General features: G+C 48.8%; 1 protein-coding gene across 2 annotated transcripts in view; it reads left to right on the plus strand.

The window, feature by feature from the left end:
• The window catches only part of LOC120238446 (nuclear receptor coactivator 5-like), a 66055-nt gene extending 50294 nt beyond the window's left edge, over positions 1–15761 (plus strand). For both annotated transcript variants that reach the window (XM_039242221.1, XM_039242201.1), the window contains exon 10: positions 15229–15761. Coding sequence is in view for 1 of the 2 variants with exons in the window: in XM_039242201.1 (XP_039098132.1) it covers positions 15229–15257 (29 nt within the window). In the remaining variant the exon portion in view is untranslated. The remainder of the gene's footprint in view (positions 1–15228) is intronic.
• Positions 15762–17471: the final 1710 nt, after the last annotated feature.

Below are 17471 nucleotides of genomic sequence, written 5' to 3' on the forward strand. Positions count from 1 at the left end.
GTATCTCAGTGTGGTTTTGATTTGTATTTCCCTGATGAGGAGGGATGCTGAGCATCGTTGGAGTGTACAACTCTTGATATCGTGGTTGTGATTTCAAGCTCAGCTCCACATTGGGTGGAGAGATTACTAAAAAATAAAATTTTTTTAAATAAATAAGTAAAAGTGTGACTTTACTTGGAGTGTTATTTAAATTTTTTAAATGTTTTTATTTATTTCTGAGAGAGAGAGAGTGAGCAGCGGAAGGTCAGAGAGAGAGGGAGACACAGAATCGGAAGCAGGCTCCAGGCTCTGAGCTAGCTGTCAGCACAGAGCCCAACGTGGAGCTTGAACCCACGAACTGTGAGCTCATGACCTGAGCCAAAGTCAGACGCTCAACTGACTGAGCCACCCAGGCGTCCCGCTTGGAGTGTTCTTTTAACTGGTTTACCTTACTGGTTTCCTCTTTAATAATGATTTAAGTAAAATTTTTAATGCATGTTTATTTTTAAAAAGTGGAATCCTGCAGTATATATTTTATGGAGACCAGCTTTTGCTTCATAGAATGCTCTAGAAGTTCACCCTTACCGTTGCATGAGGGCATAGATTGTTCCTTTTTGTTGTTGAGTGGAGAGGTCTGTATGGATATGCCACAGACTCTCCACTCCCCTGATGATAGACTTTTGGGTTGTTTCCAATTTGGGGCTAAGATTGCTTATTCAGGTCCTTTGGTAGACATATTTTCATTTCTCCTGGGTAAACACCTAGGAACAGAATTGTTTAGTAAGAATTGCCAGAGCGGCGCCACCACTTGGTGTAGCCGCCAGCAGTGTCAGCGAGCACTGGTCGCTACACATTCCCCCTCACTTTTGGTCCCATCAGTCTTTGCACGAGCATGAAATGTCTGTCATTTTCAGTTTGCATTTCTCTGATTTCTTTTTCAGTGTTTCAGGAACGGGCTAGTGAGACAAAGGCTTTTTTGTCCGTGTTTCTGCACACTGCCTGTAGTAACAAAGTGCCACGAAATGGGATTATAACAACAGAAATTGCCGCACAGTTCTGGAGGCTTGGAGTGTGACATCGAGGTGTCAGCCAGGCCTTGCTTCCTACTGAAACTCTTCCAGGAGAAGCCTCTCCTGATTCTTCTAGCTCCTGGCATTTGCCAGGGATCTTTGGTGCTCATTGGCTTGTAGAAGCACCACTTCCATTGCTGCCTCTGTTGTCACGGGGCCATCATTCCTCATGTGCCTCTGTGCTGGTTGTACCCCGTGCATGGTTTTTTCTCCTTCCACAGCTTTAAAAAGAAACCTTTCCCCTTTATTTCAAGGCGTCTCTTTAGATGCCATGAACTTGTAGGTGTTTTCCTGCACACTGGGAAGGCTCACCTCTGGCTGCGAGTTCTCTGGCGTGCTCTGTGGGCATTTAGTGCCCCGCCCTGCTAAGTGGGTGACATGGGGCGAGGTGGAGGCCCTGGTCTGTGGCCTCGTACCAGGTGGTAGCAGGACAGGAGGTTGAGAAACTCATCCTATGCAGTCCTTGAGTCCTGTCCTGCAAATCTGCCCTCAGGTGATGCTGGTGTTGGTCACCGAGCCCTCTGCCTGCCTTCAAGAGACTTCCTTAGGTGCGTCTGAGCCCTACCTCCCACATAAACATACATAAACTTTCTGGAGACGATCAGAGTTGTTGGATGAGTCACTAGCGTCTACAGGGGAAAGACTTTTTATTTTCTTATAGGGATATAAATAATTTAGTAGAACAAGATTAGAACAGTAACTTGTGTTAAGGTGTTGAGGACAGTTTGTGTATTTCTTAAAAGCACAGGTTTTTCTGATGTTGGCTTATTTTTTAAAAATTGGATTTTTTTTTTTAATATTTTTATTTATTTCTAGGAGAGAGAGAGACAGCATGAGCAGGGGAGGGTCAGAGAGAGAGGGAGACACAGACTCTGAAATAGGCTCCAGGCTCTGAGCTGGCAGTAAGCACAGAGCCCGACGCGGGGCTCGAACCCACGAACCGCGAGATCATGACCTAAGCGAAAGTCGGACGCTCAACCGACTAAGCCACCCAGGCGCCCCTAAAAATTGGATTTTAAAATAAAGATGATACACACACACACACACACACACACACACACATAAAATTCAAAAAAAAAAAAAAAGTAAACAGTATAAAATGTTCTCCCGCTTCTGTTTCTTAACTTAGTAATGGTTTCTCAAAGGCGTCTGTATAGATATTTATCCATATGTAAACGTACAATAGAGGCACACTCGAACGGGAACATCCCGTGGACACTGCTCTGCCTCTTGAGGTAGGGCTTTCCAGTGCATCTTGAAAATGATTTTATTTTTTTGAATGTGATTTTAAAATCAAACACTGCTGCCTCTTTTTTAATGATTACAAGTCATTCTGGAGTATATATTTTCCTTAATTTACTTCATCAGATCATACTGACGGACACTTGAGGTCATTTCTAATCTTTTGCTGCCTTAAGCAACAAGTTTCAGAGCCGCTTTCAAATATTCCTAATTATTACTCAATCGGAAATGACAAAAGTGATTTCTGCTATTAGACAGTAGTGCAAAGAAAACTCATGTTGTGGATTTTACAAACAAGTGTATCACTGGCTAAACATGTATGCTTATCTTCAGGCCATAGATTTAGCAATCTAGGACAATATTTGGAGAGGAGGTCCAATGAGGTATACTTTATGGCATTACAGTGGGAAATTTGGGGTATGATGATAGACACTGATTTATCCCATATATATTTTGGATAAAAATGTTTACTAGGCTGAAACTTCTAATACTATTTCTTTTTTTTTTTTTTTAATTTTTTTTAATGCTTTATTTTTGAGAGAGAGAGAGAGACAGCGTGAGCAGGGGAGGGTCAGAGAGAGAGGGAGACACAATCTGAAACAGGCTCCAGGCTATGTTAGCACAGAGCTTGACGCGGGGCCTGAACCCACGAACTGTGAGATCATGACCTGAGCCGAAGTTGGACGCTTAACCAACTGAGCCACCCAGGCACCCCTACTATTTCTTCTATAGTCTGCTAAATATATTTTTCTTTTCCACTTAAGTCTGTGATTTTTGTTTCAAATCCCTTGGGAGCAAAGCAGGTCTGTTTGAGCTGTTGTGTGAGTGAAGACAAGAACCAAGCTGAAGTCTTTGTCCAGATTTTTTTTAATGTGTTTTTTTGTGGTGTGTGTGTGTGTGTGTGTGTGTGTGTGTGTTTGGTTTTTTGATTGTTTTTTTTTGTTTTTTTTTTTTTGAGAGAGAGACAGAATCCAAAGCAGGCTCCAGGCCAGAGCCCAGCACAGGGCTCAAGCTCACCAGCCATGAAATCATGACCGGAGCCAAAGTCAGATGCCCAACTGACTGAGCCACCAGGCTTAGATTTTTAAGGGCGTTTTGATATGTGATTATATTAGTTCCTATTGTTATATAACAAATTACCACCAACCTAATGTCTTGAAACTACTCGCATTTCTTGTCTTGCTGTGACCATAGGGCAAGAGTCTGAGTACAGGTTAGCTGGGTCCTCAGTGTCACCAGACTGAAAAGCAGTGCGTCGGCAGAGATGGGTCTCTTCTGAGGCTCAGGGTCCTTCTCCAAGCTCCCTGGTTGTTGCAGAATGAATCCCCTTGTATGACCGAGGGCCCCATTTTCTTACTGGCTGTCAGCCAGAGACAGCCCACAGGTGCCCTTTCTCAGCACCGAGGGATTCTCAGGTCTTTGCCGTGTGGCCCCCTCCTCAGATAACATGGCGTTTTGCTTTCTTCTAGGTCCCCAAGAGAGCCTCTGAGTCTTCACCTTTTTTTATTTTAAGGAGATAGAAGTTTATTGAATACTCTTCAAGGGAGCAGTGGGCAGGACAGCAATAGACAGACTGTCTCCCAGGGGACAGTGGCGGGGGATGGGTGTGCTGTACCTCCGGGGCAAAGGTGAGGAGGTATGGGAACATATGCAATTTTCCTTTTTTGGTGGCTGTGCCTGGTTGTAAGTAGCCCATTCATCAGCTCAAGTCGCCTAATGGGCCTGTTTGCATTCAGCCTGGTGGTCACCGTGGGCCCTTTTACCTTACTCAGGCTTCCATTGCTCAAGACTGTTGCCTAAAATTGGCCTCTGCATTCCCCCCTGACAGATGGACAATGACAACTCTTTGGCATTTGGGTGGAGGTCTTGTCTTCAGTAGCGGCTTCAGGCTAGATGGGTGGGGTGGGACACTATCCCTACCTAAACTTGTCAGCCCATCAGGGGTTTTGTATTAGATTAGCGTGCTGAGAGGCGATCTGAGTGAAACCCATTGGAGGCCCGGTGCACGGCATTTCGGGGAGGGGACCCTCCAATGGTATGGGCTGGAATCCTGTGGAACCATCATTTGTATATGGAATTGTTGGATTCACCCAGCTGCCTGGGCACGTATTTTGCCTGTAGATCAAGGTGGCCGGTGGACCCGTGGGAACGGAGGAGAGGAGAGGAGCTGAAAGCGGCAAGGTGGCTGAGAGCCAGCCAGCGTCAGGAAAGGGTCCCAACCAAGTCTGTAAGGTGTGCGGATTGGCCTTGAATGAGCTGCAGATGGAGGAGGAGAGGGAAAAGGGGCCCATCACCCTCACAGGTGCGGACAGTCCAGCCTGTTCGCCCTCAGACCTTTAGACCATAAAGACCTTTAGGGCCATAAAGAAGAAGGAGAGGGAGGAAAGGATCAGTCCCTCCAAGGGCAAGAGGTCGTCAGTTCCCCCAGGCGTACTAGAGTAGGACTCAGGGAAAGCCCTGAGAAATTGCCAGAGAACCCGGGGAGAGCCCCAGGGCCAGCAAGGGCGCCCGTACAGGGCCCACCAAATGTGGGGTGACAGATTGGGTGGAGGCTCACAGCACAGGACGATGAAAGGATTCACCTGAGGCAGAACAGAGAAGATAGTAGTTTATTGAATACACAAGGGATGGGCCACCTGGGTGGCTCAGTCGATTAAGCGTCCGACTTAAGCTCAGGTCATGATCTCGCAGTTTGTGAGTTCAAGCCCCGTGTTGGGCTCTGTGCTAACAGCTAGCTCAGAGCCTGGAGCCTGTTTCGGATTCTGTCTCCTCCTCTCTCTGCCCCTCCCATGTTCAGGCTCTGTCTCTCTCTGACTCTAAATAATAAACAAACATAAAAAAAAATACACAAGGGAGGGGAAGGCAGGACAGCAAAGGAGAGACTGACGGCTTCACCTTTTTATTTTTTAAAGGAGAAAAGCAAATTAGTTTAATAACATGTATACCTGGGGCCTACCCACAAAAAGTGAGTGACTCCATTGCTTCACCTTTCAAAGTGCCTAACTGATTAGGTCAGGCCCATCCACCTAGGATAATCTCCCATTTGGTGGTCTCAGAGTGGTTTCCCATAATAATTAAGTTCTGAGTGCTGCAGCCATGGTGGGGCAGGCTAGAATTGTTACACTTTTTCTGAAGACTTAGTCATTGGGCAATTATTGATCTTTACGTTTTTATGTGAGACGGTCCCTAAATTGCAGTGGACAGGTGAGCAGTTCTGCTGTCCCCACCTTGATTGCATCCATATTCAAAACCAGTGGTTTTTCAGAAGAGATCTCTTCTGTCTTCTCTGTTTCTGTCCTTCAACCACAAAACATCGAGTTATTTCATTACAGGCCAACTCTCTGGGTTGCTAATGGTTCTCGAAACTGTTGTCCAATGAATAGCAAGAGTCTTCCCACCACAATATCTGTAAGACAGGAGGAATCATCGTGCTGACCTGTTTACCTTCACCGCCAACCGCATGAGCCCTCTGGGTTCCTTTTTTTTTTTTTAATGTTTATTTTGAGAGAGAGAGAGAGAGAACAGGGGAGGGGCAGAGGGAGAGGGAGAGAGAAAATCCCAAGCAGGCTCCGTGCTCAGTGCAGAACCTGACACGGGGCTCAATCCCATGAACCGTGAGGCCATGACCCAAGCGGAAGCCGAGTCTGCTGCTGAACGACTGAGCGCGCCCCCCCCCCCCCCCCCCCCCGTTCCCCACCCTCTGGAATTCTTTAAGCTCTTAACTCCACCGCTTCCTTAGGTGCTAGGGAGTCTAGATTTGGGGGCTGGTTTGCGGGAAGCCCTTTCTGTTAGCCTGTACAGACCACCTCTGAAGTTGTGCTTGGGGCTCAAATCCGACCAGCATTGCCAAAGGGAAACTGGAGCATGGGTATGATGTCCCAATGGAAGGATGCTGGGCGGTGAGGTTCAGTTTCACATGAGACAGTGCAACTAGAAAAAGCTTCCCATTTGTAGACTAAAAGTGAGGGTGATTTCATAAGGGAAATAGTTATTATTCAGGATCTAGCCAGAGGAAAGTAATCAACCTTGTTTTTTATTAATATTTATTTATTCATTTTTGAGAGAGCACAAACAAGGGAGGAGCAGGGGGAGAGGAGGAGACACAGAATCTGAAGCAGGCTCCAGGCTCTAGCTGTCAGCACAGAGCCTGAAGTGGGGCTCGAACCCACAAACCGTGAGATCATGACCCGAGCCGAAGTCAGATGCACTAACCGACTGAGCCACCCAGGCGCCCCTTGATTTCTGGTTTTAGAGGAGGCACAGCTTCTCTGGGATTAGAAGCCTGTCCCTGGGGAGGGCAGTGACAAACAGGTGCACTGTGATTTCCTTGGCTCTGGGTGTCCGGTGGAACACACTGATGCTCTGTGAGTGCTCAGAAGGACAGGGAGAGAGACTGCCCTCTGCAAGCAAGACTCGCTCCTTAGATTTCCAGCACAATCCATGGATAGTGTTTCCCTGTTTCCACGGATGGCATTTTCTTGCCCCAGTTCTCCAAGCTTTAAAGTCTTAAGTTCTGGGGGTGCCTGGGTGGCTCAGGCAGTTATGCGTCCGACTTCGGCTCAGGTCATGGTCTCGCAGTTTGTGAGTTTGATCCCCACATCAGGCTCTGCGCTCAGCGCAGATAGATACTCTCTCTCTCTCTCTCTCTCTCTCAAAAATCAACATTTAAAAAAATATTTTAAAAAATAAAGATCTCATTCGCCTTGAAGTCTTTCCTGTGAGAAGTGGGCTCATCCTCTGAATGATGATCTGCCCTTAGTAGAATCCTACTTTTTCTGATGGGCTTTTTACTTTTTGGTTTTGTTTTCATGTGTATGTGTTTGTATATATATATTTATATTGAGGTGTGACTGACATACAAAACAGTTGTTTATATTTATGTGCATATCTTAATGAGTCTAAAGGTAAGTATACGCCCATGAAATCATCACCATATACAATGCCCTGAACTTCTATCACCTCTAGAAGTTTCCTCCTTCCCTCTTTTTTTGTCTTTTGGGTATGAACATTGAATAGAAGATCTGCCCTCTTAACAGATTTGTAAGTATACAACACAGTGTTCTTCACTACAGGCTCTGCTGCACAGTAAGCCTCCGGGACTTTCTCTTCCTCCCTAAGTGGAACTTTGTTTAAAGGAAACACAGATATGCATAGTCCACATTGTATTTACCCAATTGTCCGTTGATGGACATTTAAGTGTTTTGTTTTTTAATGACTTTTTAGCTCTTTTCTTTGGTGGGGCTCCTGTCTCAGATCTCCAGCGAGGGTCCAAGTTGCAGGGGTCAGGGCCCCACTCTCCTTCAGAGTCTCCATGCGTGGTGCTCCTGGCCTTGAACATCAAAGATGTCTGGGAAAGGTAGCCTCTCTTCTCCATTACCCTGCCTCTGGGGCTGCAGGCGCCCCCACAGCGGTGCCCTCAGTCGCCTTCCTGCCTGCTGCCGGGTGCGGTTTTCCATAACACTGAGTCCGGGTTAGGGAGGTGGCGAACATCTAATCCAGGCCAAACATATACTTGTGCTTTCCCCCACCCCAAACATACTTAAAACCGTTCGTTGCCTGCAGGAGTGTTTTTCAAATTAGGGACACAGACCCCCTGGGGAGGTCTTTAAAATTGTACCAAGATGACTGTGAGTTCCATGAGGATATTTTGATGTTGTGTTTCAGTTTTAATGATAATCTCGAAGACATTTTTAATATAAGCTTACACTAGATTATCTGGATCACTACCTTATAACTGATCCTGTTGTGCGACTTAAGTGCCTGCATTTCTGTTTGGCTTGCTTTGGTGCCAAGAGAACATCTGAAGTGATAGGGGTTTAACCGTTTATGCAGTGTTTTTCTCAGAGAGAGAGAGAATCTGTGTGAGCTTCGAGAGGCACTGGGTTAATGAGCTAAAGCCAGACTCCCACGTCCAGCTCACAGGGACCTCCGTGCGCAGGCTCACATTCTCATCTCTGCCCACGTGAATCCTGTGCCACGGTTCCCTCCCTCACTGCCCCCCTCCAAGTCTTTAATGTACCTGCTGAATTCCGTCCCACCCTCCCAACTCAACGCTATGTCCATCCTCCCGGAGACGACCTCAGGCACCCCAGAGGGGACCTCTCCTCCCTAGTTTCTGTTCTTCCAGGAATGCCCTTGGTGACGGCCTTTATCTCCTTGATGGCATCAAGGGTCCACCTGGCTGTCTCCACAGCAGAATTACAATCCCCCAGGGGCGCCTGGGTGGCTCAGTCAGTTAAGTAGCCAACTTCGGCTCGGGTCATGATCTCACAGTTCGTGGGTTCGAGCCCCACGTCAGGCTCTGTGCTGACAGCTCAGAGCCTGGAGCCTGCTTCAGATTCTGTGTCTCCCTCTCTCTCTGACCCTCCCCTGCTCACTCTGTCTCTCTCTCTCTCTCTTTCAGAATTAAATAACATTAAAAAAATTTTTTTAAAAACCCACAATCCCCCAGAAGACAGGACCAAGCTCTCTGCCTCCCTGTGCCTAGAACCCAACAGGTGCTTAACGCACACTGTCACATGGCTTTGGCTGTGCCCAGGAGCTGTGCGGCCACTCCATATCTCCTTTCAGCTCTCTTCCCCGGCAGAGAATCTTGGATCACGTGTCCTGAGGAGCCAGGACATTTGCTAGCATCCTGCCACGCATTAAGTGGAAGCTCAATTAACATTCCGTGATTTCTCTACTCAAGATGGATTGAGGGTAATTTTCTTCCCCTTTGAGCAAATGTTTTACCAAAGGAAAAAATGAAAATAGGATCTGTCAGTTTGGATTCCAGAGAAGCATTGCTCGCATATTTTTGGTGGCGATGACTCTGGTTAGGCTCATTTGACAGTATTCTCACAGCCAACCAGCAAACCTGCTGACGTTTGTCCCACCAGCCAAGCTCTTTGGCTCACTGGAGGTGAGGGGGGGAGATCCGCCCCTGGGGCCCTTCGTGGTCCACTCACTGTATGATGCTCCTGGTCCCTGGGGCCGCTGGGCAAATGAATTAGCTTGAACTTGAACCTTCTTTCTCTCGCGCGCACTTGTTTGTGTATGATAAACTTTCTGAAGATGTTTGAAAAGTAAATGTTTGAATTGCACATCCTTATTTGATCGACCTTTTGCACTCCCCCGAAGTGTCGGAGCAGCGAGGGGCTGCTGGCCGGCTTGCCGCAGGGGGAGGCGTGGAGGGTGCTCCCTTAAAAAGGCACCACAGCATCTTCTGTGTCTTGACTGTTTCCCGTTCCTCTGGCAGAAGCTGGCTGTTTAGGGAGAAATTAACTTCATTTATTAGTATTTTTTTCACTGCTAGAGCCCCGCATGGTCTCCTGAGAATCCCGGTGAAGGCACTGTAACCCCCCGGGGAGTTGTCTCAGCTCTGATACTTGAGCGGGACAGCAGTGACAACCATTTTATAAAAATAACATGTTTTACTATTACAGGGGTGATATACACTCCAGGCAGGAAAGCTGGAGGATTCGGAAATACCACAGATTAAAAAGGCACAGTTTTCAACACCCGAAGGTGGCTGCCGGTGCTTTTTGCCTATGTTTCCTCCCACGCTTTTCTCTGTACATTTATGGCTGTATTTTACAAATGCAGCTTTCTGTTTCTTCACTCCTCAATAGAGCGTAAACATCTCACCATGTCAATATTTATTCTTTTACCATATGTAGATAGCACATTTTACTTAACCAGTCCCTTGTTGGACATTTGGTTTGGTTCTAATTTTCTGTTATTATAGTTATCTTGTGATAAGCATCTTTATTCCTGCGTCTTAGCTGGCATTTCTTTTATCATGACCTGAGGATAAATCCTGAGAAATAGAATTCTTGGATCAAAGGGAAGCTACATTTTTTAACACCAAAATAAGAATACATTGACTTAACAAATGTCATTCATATAGAACATGAAGGATTGATCTATAGTCGCACAGTCAATGTTAATAGCTGGGCAACGCTCCTGAAAATTGCTTTCTGCTTTCCTGTGGATGGGGCTTTGCGTGGAGTGGGAAGTTAAGAACATGAACTTTGGGGCCATCTGGTTCTGATCCGTGTTCCACTGCTTCCCAGATATGTGACCTTGGCAAGTCACTTTAGTTCTTTGCTTCATATTTCCTTATCTACGAAATAGGGACAACAAACCTATCCACCTCAAAGTCATAATAAAAAGTGAATCACTACATGTAAAGTGCTGAGAATAGCCCTGGCACATAGCAAGTGCCGTGTAAATATTTGCTATTGTTTTTTTAGCTAGTTTTTTACTTAACAAGTCGCTCTGTGTATTGGAATAAAAATCTAGTTTTTTTTTTTTTTTTTAACATTTTATTTCTGAGAGAGAGAGAGACAGCCTGAGAAGGGGAGGGTCAGAGAGAGGGAGTACGGAATCTGAAACAGGCTCCAGGCTCTGAGCCGGCTGTCAGCACAGAGCCCGATGTGGGGCTCGAACCCACGAACTGCAAGATCATGACCTGAGCCAAAGTCAGACTCGTAACCGACTGAGCCACCCAGGTGCCCCTATTTTTTATTTATTTTTAAGACAGAGCATGTGTGGGGGAGGGGCAGAGAGACGAAGACAGAATCCAAGGCAGCCTCTGGATTCTGCTGACAGTGCAGAGCCTGACTCGGGGCTTGAACCCACAAACCATGAGATCATTACCTGAGCCAAAGTCAGAGGTTTAACCAACTGAGCCACCCAGGCGCCCCTGTAGGACTCACCTTTAAAGGCTTGTGGATACACAGGTACATATTTCCAAGTTGTATCTTCACAGAGAGGACGGGTGTGACCCCCTGGCTGTGAAGGCACTGCTCTCTGGAACTGTGTCAGAAAGGATGTGCTTTGGGGCGCCTGGGTGGCTTAGTCGGTTAAGCGTCCGACTTTCGCTTAGGTCATGATCTCGCGGTTCACGGGTTCGAGCCCCATGTCGGGCTCTGTGCTGACTGCCAGCTCAGAGCCTGGAGCCTGTTCCGGAGTCTGTGACTCCCTCTCTCTCTGACCCTCCCCTGCTCACACTGACTCTCTCTCTCCTAGAAATAAATAAAACATAAAAAAAAAAAAAGAAAAGAAAGGATGTGCTTTGCTGTGCAACTTCATCTAGTCACCTGGACACAAACAGAAGTGGGAGAGCAGTGGAGACCATCGGCTTTATTGTTAAACTTGAATGTGAGACCCACACAACTGTCCTGCAAAGCTTCCTCAGAGGCCAAAATGCATGTCAATAGCCAGGAATTCCAAATCAGCCTCACTGTCACCACCTTGGCTTCTCTTTTATAGTCAAATTCAAAGGAGTTGATCTATTCCTTTTTGTTTCTGTCCTAATTTTCCCTATGTTTCAGTTTTTTATTTTCATTAAAAAAAATTTTTTTACGCGTATTTATTTTTGAGAGCAAGAGAGAGCATGCGTGAGCAGGGGCAGAGAGAGGGAGGGAGAGAATCCCAAGCAGGATCCCCACTGTCCGCGTGAAGCCCGATGCGGGGCTCAAACTCACAAAACTGTGAGATCACGAACTGAGCCGAAACTAAGAGTCACTTAACTGACTGAACCACCCAGGTGCACCCTGTTGTGTGGTTTTTTTTTGTTTTTTTTGTTTTTTAAATGTTTTATTTATTTCTGAGAGAGAGACAGCCTGAGAAGGGGAGGGCCAGAGAGACAGTGAGACACAGAATCCGAAACAGGCTCCAGGCCCTGAGCTAGCTGTCAGCACAGAGCCCGATGCGGGGCTCAAACCCACGAACCGTGAGATCATGACCTGAGCCGAAGTCGGACGCTCAACCAACTGAACCACCCAGACGCCCCCACCCTGTTGTGTTTTAACTGGAAATAAAATTCACAGAAAAATCTGCACCTGGTAAAAAATGGTTCCGAATGAAAACTACATCCTCCCTCCTTCCCCAGACCCTAGTCTTCCTCCCCAGGTCACCCGATGGTCCGAGTTGTGGGTATGTGTTCTTCTAGAAATAGTCTGTGCACACATATAGCTGTGCCTTTACTGTTTTTTTAGGAATAAGAGTGTCCTATTGCACTGTTCTGTGCTTTTTCATGTAACAGTACAAAGGTTTTCATTTTTTCCACCTTCCGAAGGGTATTTGGCATTTATACATCAGTGGTGACAGGGCTGGTGACTATATGATTGAACAGGCCGTTTCTCCTGATGTTTAGAGGGCCGTTATTTTCCAGCCAGCTGCCAATCCTCTCTGATAAAGTTCTGCAAAAGTTAGATAAACCATCACCTCTGCCTCCTACCCATCACTGAATGCAGACCAAAGCTGGAGCAGAGCATGGTGGGCCATGGCATTTTAAGATAGATTGTGGTGGCTTGGCTGACGAGCTGTGGGTCACTGAAGGGAGGCAGTGTCTGTTCTGGGCCCCAGTTTCCTCTTTTTTAAAATGCAGATTTATAGGATCTCAGGCAAGTGTTACAAGGTCAACGCCTTGTCTCTTTCCCCACTGTATCCCCCGCTTCTAGAAGGCCCCAGGAACACGGAGAGCCGATGAACACCTGCATCCTTCCAGCTCCAATGCTTCTCTGTGTCATCTCCACCAGCCGCGGAGTCTTCGGCAAGTCCTTCACCTGGACTCTGCCAGGATAGTGGCGCCTACCCTCGCGGAGTTCACGGTCACTGACAGATCCAGGAGAGGAGGCCTCCTCAGTCCATTCTGCTCTTCCACAGCAGCAAGCTGGCTAGTTTATGTATCTTCATTGTTTGTTTGCTGAGTGGCCCATTCTGATGCCAGAGGAGGCGCCTGGTTGGTGTCGCCCTGCAGCCGTCAGACCTCAATACCAAACCCTCGAGGGCCAAGGACAGCTGCTAATTATGTATAAAGATGGTGCTAAGTGCTTACACGTATCATTTCATTTAATCCCCACACTCTCAGGAGTGGGTACATGTTTTCATCTCAGAGAGGTTAGGTCAGTTGGGCAAGATCACACAGCTCAACAGCAGAACTGCAAAACCCCCCGTGTCACTCCTGTGCCGTGGGAAGGGAGCCTTTGCGAGAGGCTGGATTCACTTCTCCTTTGGGCTTTACGTGCAAGTTATAGTGCCTGACCAGGGGCCAGTCCCTTTTCTGGTCTGCAGTTTCCCCACTTGAACAGGGAAGATAGCATCTCTAAGACTCTCCGAGCTCTTTGTGTTTGAATTCTGGTGCGTTTGAGTTATTTTGATGTCAGGAGACCCGTCCGTGGCGTATTGAAAGGGTTTTAACTGAAGGGCATCTCTTGAAGGGACGAGTTACTGAGATGTGGGGACCCAGTATAGCATAGTGAGGGCTCAGGGAGTAGGAACACACAAAGCCATTACTGCCACACAGCCTGGAGAGTCCAGGAGAGGCAGTGTAGTTAATGGAGCTCAGCCGAAGCTGGAGCAGCGGGAGAGAAATGGCTGGGGGCTGTGACCCTCAGGAGAGAGGCCACCGCTGTCAGAATCCAGAGGGGGCCCCTGGCCATGCCACTCAGCTCGGCGTGTCTGCTCCGCACCGCACACCTAGGAATGGCGGCTGGGCGTTTGGCCATCCGGGGGAGGGGTGCAAAGCTCACTCCCAGGGCTCAGAGCAGGCTGGCGTGTTTAGGAGCCAAGCGGAGAATAACCGACTCAGGGATTTTGCTGGACTCAACGGCCTGACCTGTGAGGGAGGGGTGCAGCTACAGTGGCAGGCACCTGCTGAATGGGGCTGGAGTAGTAAGAACCCCCTCCTCCCCGCTGCCCACCATAGGACTGAGAAAGCAGCAGACACCCCACGTCCCAGGCTTTTCTTTTCAGAACAGGCCAAGAAGCAAGCAGGCTCAGTCCTCTGATTCAGGTGGGTAGTTCTGATGTTTCTGAGTCACATTCAACGTTTCCTGGGATCCTTTTTCTTCCTGATGCATTTGGTGGAATGACTACTGCATCCAGAAATTCCCTAGAAATAAATGTCCGTGCTCATTGAGAATTCATCTTAGGCTCTTCATTCTAGGGAGAAAAGGATTCTGGGCCAAACACTCAAGCGAGAGGGGTCAGTAGAGAAGAGAAATAACGACCGTCTTGGGTCGGGTCAGGGGCACGATTTGGGATTGTTAGCCCAGGAGGACTTGGTGAGTGGTTTCTGGGAGCTGTCACTTTCTGGTACAGACCCTGTTTGCCTGCCTTTGGTGTCTCTTATTATACTGGGACCCAGGCATTGCTTCAAGGTCCACCTGGAAGCAATCCCCAGCGCTGCGGGCTCCCCCCACCCCCTCAGCCCCACGTGTCGGCTGCCCGGCTCATCACTACCAGCTGGGCGGCTGGACGGTGAGTGTTGTGCCCATTCCAACGTGGTTGTTTCCAGACATGTAGAGGGCACGCGGGGAGCTCCGAGCGCATCTTTCCCTACTCGGGAAGGGAGGATCAATCGTCAGAGTGCCTGGTAACTAATCTTCAGTGCCTATTAGGAGCTTTAAAAACACTGCACTTTAGGGGCGCCTGGGTGGCTCAGTCAGTTATCGGGCTCTTGATTTCTGCTTAGGTCATGATCTGAGGGATGGTGAGATTGAGCTGACACCGTGGAGCTTGCTTGGGATTCTGTGTGTGTGTCTCTCTCCCCCTCCCCTGCTCACGCTCTGTCTCTGTCTCTCAGGAAGGGAGGGAGGGAGGGAGGGAGGAAGGGAGGAAGTGAGAGAAGGATGGACACTCGCCAAAAAAAACAAAACAAAACCAACTCAAATTGACTGAATGGGAACTTATTAGCTCCTGTGATTAAAGAATAAAGAAGAGGGGCGCCTGGGTGGCTCAGGCGGTTAAGCGACTGCCTTTGGCTCAGGTCATGATCTCACGGTTCCTGGGTTCAGGCCCCACGTTGGGCTCTGTGCTGACTGCCAGCTCAGGGCCTGGAGCCTGTTTCAGATTCTGTGTCTCCCTCTCTCTCTGACCGTCCCCTGCTCACGCTGTCTCTCTCTGTCTCTCAGAAATAAATAAAACTTTTTTTTTTTTAATTTTAAAGAGAAAAGAAAAAAGAAGAGGCGGCATTAGGCACAGCTGGATCCAGGGCTTCGCGTGCTGCTATGTGCTCGTCTCTTCCCGGCAAGATGCCCGCCGGCCGGCAGCTCCCAGACCTTCCCCTTAACCACCAGCGAATGAGGAGGCCTCTCCGCGAGAATTGACAGCGTCCAGATCTGAGTCTTGGGCTCTGACTGGGTCACATGCTCCCTGCGGACCCAATCACTGTGGCCAGAGGGATGAAGACGCTGATTGGTCAGGCCTCAGTCACATGTCCCCCCTGGAGCTGGGGGACAAGGCCTCCCGTGCCTGTGTCACGCTGGGAGGCAGGAGGGGCTCCCTGGGATTTGGATTCTGTCATGGTTTTGGGTATTTTTTGGCCAAAAGAAGGGTGTATATTGGGTGACAGACTGCAAAGCCCATGCCTTACTCACAGTGTCACATGAAAAAGTGAGATGCCAAACAGATGACCCGCTCTGGGAGAATGGCTTAGATTGTGGCTTATTCATGAGATGGAATATTAGGCAGCCATTAACACACGTTCGAATTAAATTTGTGGTGTGAATTTAATGATAGTATTTATGCTAAAATGCTTTGAACAAATAGGTTACAATGTACGTAAGCAGTACGCTTTCAACCATGTAAAATATTTATGCTTTGAAAACTGCTGAAAGAAAACATACAGAAATGTTCATAGTAATTATGTCATAGCGATATGTGTGAATTTCATTCTGTATATTTTCTTATTTCTTTCCTTCTCTCTCTCTTTTCTTTTTAATTTCAAAGTGTTCATTATATGCATGCCTAAGAAGCAAACATTAACTTTTAAAATCCGAGCTGCAAGATGACTTCCACTTGGCCGCCGAGTGGCTGAGCTGTAGCCAGGTGGGGATGACAGTGGGGGGTAAGTAGAGACAGGGGTGGGGGTGGCACGGGGTAAAGAGGAGGGAGGCAGCTCTGCCAAGTCCACAGTTTTAAACCTTGAAGGAAGCGGCTCGCAGGTTTTGGCCCAGTTGGAAACGATCTGTGGGAGGTGGGCTTGGGGTTGGAGGTAGCTCTTCTTCCCTTACCAGGCGGACAGAGGAGCCTCGGTTCTTAAGACCTTTGTCCATTCATTTGTCCATTCCTTTACTGCCCGTTAATTCAGTAGCTGAGTGCGTGTGAGTGCCAGGAGGTGCGGCAGGCTACCAAGCATGTCCTTGTCCCCCTGAAGCTCGCAGCCCTGCGTGAGGACATGCATGCACGCAGATGGCTTACCGCTGCCTTACCATGTACCGGGGGCCTGGCTGACACGTGGTCACTGGCAGAAGGGCTTTTGAGAGGAAGCCAGCGCATGGTGAGGACACAGCAGCTCGTGCGGAGGGAGGGACGGTGGGGCACCTGCCCGTGAGCAGAGCTCCGGCTGGGATCACGCCTGGCATGAGAGGCAATGAGCCTGGGTGCCCTGGCTCTGAGCGAGGGGCTGCGGTTACCAGGCCCAAGACGGGAAGTGAGCGCCGGGCAGGGGGCCAGACAGTGCAGGGTGGGATGCTGGGGAGCCCAGGCAAAGCAGAGGGGGCGCAGGGACCCAAGGAGGCGGCTGGCCCCTGCTCAGAGCAGGTGAGGCAGAGCGCAGCCGGGTTAGAGGAGAATGGCCTCGCGCTCAGGGCAAGGCCACATCAGGGTAAGGCAGCAGAGGCGCGTGAGCTCTGGCCTGCGCCAGCTCCAGTGTCTTCATCTGGAAAAGAGCGGGGGTCCTCCTTGGGAGGACATGAGTGCTGGTGAGCTGACGCGCCTGCGCTGGAGGCAGGTAGACAGTCCACACACGGTTCTCAGGGGGCAGGCGGGAAGCGCGAGTGTGACCAATTCCCAGCCGCCCTTGGAGTCATACCAGGAGGAGGTCCGTGTGGCAGGTGTTATTTTCTAAAGAGAGCCACGACAGTCTCCCATCCTGTGTGCTCTTGTAATACGACCTTGCCACTCTGCGTGCCTTCTGGAGGTAGGTCAGGAAGCTTCTGCCAGCTCCCCCTGGTCCCTCTTCCTCCCTGCCTGGGGGAGCTCACTCTTGAAACGGGGCCACCATGCTTCAAGGAAGCTCCCGGTCGATGGAGCGGCCACATGTGGCTGTGTGGCCTGACGATCCCTGCCGAGGTCCAGCCAGCCTAAGGTGCCACACACGAGGAGGCCCCGGAGATGACTCCAGCGCGTTGCCATCTGAGGGCAATTACTCACCAGGCCCTGAGAACTCCCCGGCTGAGCCCAGTTGAG

Source organism: Hyaena hyaena, unplaced genomic scaffold (assembly GCF_003009895.1).
Source record: "Hyaena hyaena isolate Hyena2069 unplaced genomic scaffold, ASM300989v1 scaffold_7, whole genome shotgun sequence".
Lineage (NCBI taxonomy): Eukaryota > Metazoa > Chordata > Mammalia > Carnivora > Hyaenidae > Hyaena > Hyaena hyaena.